We start from the raw sequence: 6605 nt of genomic DNA, 5'->3' as shown, positions 1-6605 counted from the left end.
GCCACAGACAAAGTTTATTTGAAAACATAGTTTAAAATTGCACAAATATAAATACAGTTTAGTAATGTGAAAAAGGGAAGGCATGCTTCCAATAATAGTACAAAAATACTACCTTAATCTTGGTACTTTGTAAATTATAAGCCAAAGGAGTAAATTAAATTAAACACATCAATATGATAAGAGGTTGTTTTTATGGTAGTAGTTTTATTTCAAAGAGCAATGCAATGAAATACTAAGATGAAGCCTTAATATCCAACAGAATTGTGCTATGATACATAATATTTCACTAAATACACAGATACATTATCACATAATATGCCCATAACTTTTATGCCCCCACCCCATTGTCATTAATTTACTATAGGTCACTTAATTTGGGTCGGTTTTAATTTAAAAACTCAATGTAAACATTTAAAGTTAAATTTTATGTTTGTTACCTATTTTAACTTAAAAATGGAATCCCAAGATTTTAAACATTATTGAGCATAAAGAAGCATCACAGAAGAATTTGTCTCAATATCTTTAGATTAGACTAGATATGCAATATTCATAGATATACAAAATATATAGAAACATCTTTTCTAAATAGTTAATAAATGCTTGTTATAGTTTGTAAAAAGTTTATTAAATTAATCGGGTTTTTTTTTTTTTCAACCAATGTAAACAAATCTGGGCAATGAAAGTTGAAGAGGGTTTCAGTGAGGTGATACGTGGGAAACCGAAAGGATGTCGGTAAATTTAGGTTTGCTTTATTTCCTTTAGATATTGGCAATATATTCAATCATGAACATTTCTCACATTGCACAATTCTTTTATGGTATCTATGCAAAATTTTTATATCTCTCAGTGAAAATGTCAGACTACCTAGTGGAGTGCATATGTATATTTCTTACCATTTTTTTCTATTTTTGGTCATATCATTTCCCCTCTCCTGGAAATTCGAAGAAAAAAAAAAAGACAACATTTTATTGTTGAGCAACGAACTGCCTGCTGTTCCTTTTTTTTCATCTTAATATTGTTTTGAATGCAGGTTTCTAAAAGTGTCCCCATGAGCTAAAAACCATGGCAGGGTTTTGCTATCACACTCTGCTCATTGCAAGTTGTTTTTCTCTTGTAGAGAAGGTCCTGAGAACACAGTTCTGGGATTGGGGCACTTGTCTCCAGGGTGCATTATTTTGGTATTTCTGCAGAGGTTGCCGGTAGTGGAAACCTTATTCAAGGCAAAATACCACATGAGAGTTTGGTTAACCTCACACTTTAGTTTTTCGGGTTTTCTCCTCTTAACTGTTTAATGCCTCCACACGAGAGTCTTTGCTGCACGTTTGAGGATTTCTGTCTTTGAGCTTACATGTCTGTGTTTGGGGGTATATGGGATGGTGACAAAGCTGTTACTAACAGAAGTTTGTCCTACTGAGTTTTGCTCCCTCCATTCTCTGGTCTTCTTGTCCATATTTTTTTCATAAAACAAGGGTTACAGAAAAAAGCAGTGAGAGGACTTCCAAGTTGGTTCTGAGTGACCATGAAATCACCTCATCATCCCTGAATTTCAGTGTTTTTAGACATAGTTCACTGATTTGTCATAGAAATGGGGCCATGTTGAGGACAAGGATGCAACACCCTACACACACTGCTTAACATTTGTGGAAATTAAGTTCCCCTGTCCACTTTGCCTTATGATGGTTTTCATGTGCCTGACATGACCCTGACTCCCCACCTTTTTTAGAATGTTAGTATTTCTAACTTCCTGAATTTCAGAAAATATTTGAAATGCACTATTCAGAATTTAGAACCCAAATGGGTTCTATGGAGGCAATCAACATACTTTTGTATGGTAGCATTCAGACATAGGGACTTTGTTGGAGTTTTGGATCTGTTGTGCCTCAACTGGTTTTTTAAAAATTGTTTAAATGTTTAAGTACCTGGATTTCTCAGTAGATTCATTTGGCACTGGCAGCAGCATTGCATTCGCCAGATGTGTGAATATCTGTAAAGTTCAGTGTGGTAGCATGAAAACAATCTCGAGGATAAGATATTAAACTCAAATAGTACAACTTTAACGCAAAGTTCATGAAAATGCTTCCTTGTTTGGAAGCCAGGAAAAATAAGCTAACCTATGAGACTTAATCATGCACTGGGTAAATTTACATTCAGTAGAGTTTATCTTGCATGCTTTGGTTAATATTTGAATAGGCAGATTTGCAAGTACTAATGCATGCGTTATTTTGTACCTGAGGTTATATGTTTTATTTTTTAAAAATTGCCTTTTTACAAACCTTATGCCAGAGTTCATCTATGAACACTCTTTAAAAAAATATATGTATCTACATCTTAGTTCAAAACAGTTTAATTTCAACCCGTTCTATAAATACTGAGATGACAGGGAAAATGTGCAATGAAATCTAGAAAGGGAATGAATTTGCAATTATTTTACAAAGTTGAAATCATGTGTGTTCATGTTTAACAATTTCTAAAATATGAGGCCTCGAAAAAGATGGCACACGAATTAAGCCTTCTGTTTCTAGAATGCTTTCAGAATCATTTCAAGGTGTAAAACAACAGCAACAATGAACTTAAAGTACAGTCCAGTCTTGTAGAACTGATTCAGGGGCAAATGAGGAAGGGACACAATGACCATCTTGTTTTCTTTTTCTATCCCCAAAGAACTCACGGATAAAGGATAGGGAACAGAGCTTAGGAGCTCCTGTTATATGTTGGGCTAGCTATAGTTTGGTTCAAGTCTTGCTTGTATAGCAAGAATGTTCTAGAAAGATTTATCTAGTTTAAGTTCCTAAACATGGACCCAAGATTCAACACAATAGTTCTCTTTACAGTAAAGAAGAAGAGTGGCATAAAACTCTGAATGTGAGTGTGCCCTAGACATTCCAGCCTGGTTAAGTATCACTAATTGGCCATTCCAGTTGAAATGCAGATTGGCTGAGAAAGCACAGCTGCTAGTTTTCTGTTAAAGTTTCCTGGTGGACAAGAGCTGTCTCTTTTTCTAGGAGTCATGGGGAACGATCTTCAGAGAAAGCAAAAGGAATGATGACTCAGTATGATGGGCCCAGTAAGGGGTTTTGCTGTTTCTCTTCCTTATTCCTCTACCTCTTCCCCACTGTTAAGGTACAGCAACATGTGGAAACAGCCCCCCTAGACATAACTATAACATATTTTGAAATTCAGCAATGGCTTTCAGTTCTTGAAAGATACATCTAAGCATCTGAACAGCCATTCCAGTAAAACAGTAGTATCCTCTAAGGCATCATAGGCTTGCTTACATATTCAGTAATATAAGAAAAAAGAAACTCAAAGCCTTTCCAGGTGCCTCAGAAAGGCAACGAGGACACCTTGCCCTTTGAAATGGAAAGAAGTAATTTAAATGTCAATTTCAAACCACCAGGGTAAGATACCCAAAACAGTTCTGCCTTAAAAGAATGTGTGTATACTTAACAATGTATACAATAAAGACTGTTCTATCATCTTACTAATTTTTGGTGGTGCTCTGATTTCTATAAACTTTCACTTGTTTTTTAGTAACTGTTTTTACTTAATTTTATTTAAAAATATCGTTGAAAAATATCTTGGGCAAGAGTTCTGCACTTCCTGAGAGGCAACCACTATGAAAATCTTGGTTCTGATAGACTCTAGGCATACTGGAGAAAGTCCTATTGAATGTTCTGCAAATTATCACATTATGATGGGAATGGAAAATTATCTACTCTCCTCTGAAGTCACTTTGTATTCTGACAGCAAAATACAACTTGGGCTGCAAAATTTTCTACCACTTAACAACAATCAAATTAAAGTATCCTGCACTTACCCTATAGTTAGGTTTTAAATTGTTAGCTGACGTCATGTTAATATTGCAAATTCAGTTTCTGTTGAAAGTATAGAACGGCATCATAACAGAAACCTGTGTTTGAATCCTGTGTTCAGAGGCTCCTAGTGGACTAGGACGGATGCAAAGCAGCTTGCCAGCCAGTGAATGCGCAGAAAATGGATGCTCTTCTATTGGGGATATCTAAGCAGCCAACTGCCATGAACTTAGAGGCTGGCCTCAAAGTCCTTCCTCGACTGAATTTTAAGATTCTAAAATTCTAAACAATATTCTTGAAAATTTTGTTCAGCTTTGTTTGCTTCTGAGACTGGAGGGAAGTATGCAAAGACTGGGTTGTCACCACTGCCCAATGGTGAAATGCCTTACTGTCTCTGTCTCCTGCTGTCCAGCTGGGGGCATCACCTTTGCCCTAGTGAGCTTCAACAAGAAAGACGAAAGCTTGGCACACCATTGGGCCCTCAACTCTTTTGTCCTTATAAACTTGATAAACTCTTTGTCCTTATAAGCTTAAAAAAACTCTCTGTTGTTATAATGTACGTAAACCTCAAGGACTTGTGGTTTTGTGGTTCCTTGAGGTCCCTTCCTACCGGAGGGACTTCTGAGGTAACAGAGGAGAGGATTTCTACCTGCACTTTTCCCCTCAGGAGAAGCTAACTCCCCAGTCAGTTAAACTGTCTTGACTCAAATGCTGTTTGCTTGGTAACTATCATCATGAGAGCAACCAGCTACTATTAACCAAAGAACGTGAGGAAAAAATTGGGATTGGATTGCTTTGGGGAAGATTCTGGAGGAAGGAAGGAGAAAAGACAAAGAAGAATGGGACCACTTACCAGGACCAGTTGCTAGAATTGGACACTGGCAATACTATATTTTTGTCAGCATTTTGCAAACAACTTTTTTAATTCTTTAAAAAAATGATGTCATTCCAAATAATCACCAAGCCCCAACAGGCACAACACACCATTAAGAAGTGAGCAGAATGTGTCAATTAAATAAAACCACCACCAACAGAAAATTCCTGATACTTGATAAATATTCAAAATGAGAGCCAAAAGGCATGCATCTTTCATAGTAAACCTCTGACATTCAGTGAGATTGAGCTAGAAAATATTGATCTTCTATCACTTAGAATGCAAAAGGCTGTGCAGTGCAGATTATTATGGAACTAAGAAAACACTTAATTTTTAGGGAAAAAATGTATCACTCTTACGAAATACTATTTAAAATATTAATGGTTTAAAAGGAATATATTGGTGTGCAGGGCAGTTAGAAAGCAAGTAAAATATGACATTTAAGCAAGTTAATGTTAAGTCCATAGAAATCACGTTATCATCAAAATTCCTCCCTGCAGAGAATGCATGACGGGACAGTACGTCTTCCTTTGCTTAAGTTCATACAATCCCAGAAAAGCATGTGAGTAAAATCTGTTTGACCTATTTACACCCTATGTCATACCTGCTTTAAGAAAAACTCCTTCAAAACTCTACACTATGAAAAACTGTTTTCAGGAATTTTTATTTGGTCCATTGATCTAGCAAGGCCGAGTTCTCAAGTCTTTCACCCCTAAGTTAAAAATTGGAGCAACGAAACAAAACTCCAGCAAGGCATAAATAAGATATTAAAGTGCATATATACAGTCCCAGAAAAGTTTTGATTGGGAACAGCAAAAATTTCTAGTGCAAAAACCGCTTTTGCCAGCAAAGCTCCCTCTCTGGAATCGAAGGGCTACAGTAAAAGTTAAAATTGGAACAGGTTTAAGCAACGCCTCTCTTTAGTCAAGAGTTAATATATGTGCATGCACCTTGACCCGAACTATCTATGTTGTAAAAGGGAGAGTTGCGGGGGATAGTTCAGAAACAGTCAGAATTCCCTGATCAGAGGCAGTGCTTCCTTTCTCCACGTGTCCCATGAGCAAGTTCCTTAGATATGTATCGGCTGCGAATGGGGACAAAACCCCCCACAGGACATGTTTTGAGTATGCTTGCAGGTCGGGAAGAGTATTCACACACCGTTATTTCATCTTGGTTTGTCTTTGTGTCTCTCAGTTCTTCTTTTGAGCCCAACCTTGACGCTATATAGAACATTTTGTGCTTTTGAATCTGAACAGAGCCTGGGCATTGTCTGTAGGAATTCCCTTGTGTTATCTCACCATGGCCTTTTGGACGTCTGGTTTGTCCTTTTTTTTCTTTTTTTGAATTCATAATAAAATAGTTTTGCATTTCTCGGTACAATCACACAGACAAGGATTTATTATTTTTAATTGCTTTCTTTTCCTTCAAGGATCCAAGTTGAAAGCCCGTAGGAGGACATCCAGGTCGCCGAGATTAGCTGCCTGGAAGAGTTCCGGTTGGTCCATCAGAGAGAGAGCGATTCTGAGGGCGGCCCAGATATTTCCAGAGATCGCAGGATGAGGGACCTGCTGTTGATTCCTGCTCTTTCTTTGCAAACTGAGGGCAGTGAGAAAATTGCTGACCGCTTCTCTAAGAGGGTAGAAAAATAGACATGTAAAAATGCAACAAAGTTTGACTTAGCAACTTATAAAATGAAATGGATTAATTTCTCTTAATCCTAAATGCTAAATCATCCCTCCATGGTGCTTTAGATCATCAGGTGAACAACTTTCTGATTCTCTCATTATTCTTTTTTTTTTTTTTTAAAGATTTTATTTATTTATTTGACAGACAGAAATCACAAGTAGACAGAGAGGCAGGCAGAGAGAGAGGGGAAGCAGGCTCCCCGCTGAGCAGAGAGCCCGATGCGGGGCTCCATG

At 37.2% G+C, this 6605-nt stretch overlaps 1 protein-coding gene across 8 annotated transcripts in view; it reads right to left on the bottom strand.

Moving 5' to 3' along the window:
* The window catches only part of PEX5L (peroxisomal biogenesis factor 5 like), a 226426-nt gene continuing 219821 nt past the window's right edge, over positions 1-6605 (bottom strand). For all 8 annotated transcript variants that reach the window (XM_059391486.1, XM_059391484.1, XM_059391483.1 and 5 more), the window contains one exon: positions 1-6315. In XM_059391486.1, coding sequence (XP_059247469.1) covers positions 6111-6315 — 205 coding nt within the window. In that variant the 3' untranslated portion in view covers positions 1-6110. The remainder of the gene's footprint in view (positions 6316-6605) is intronic.

This window comes from Mustela nigripes, chromosome 2 (genome assembly GCF_022355385.1).
Source record: "Mustela nigripes isolate SB6536 chromosome 2, MUSNIG.SB6536, whole genome shotgun sequence".
Lineage (NCBI taxonomy): Eukaryota > Metazoa > Chordata > Mammalia > Carnivora > Mustelidae > Mustela > Mustela nigripes.
This window is presented reverse-complemented; position numbering and strand designations above follow the sequence as displayed.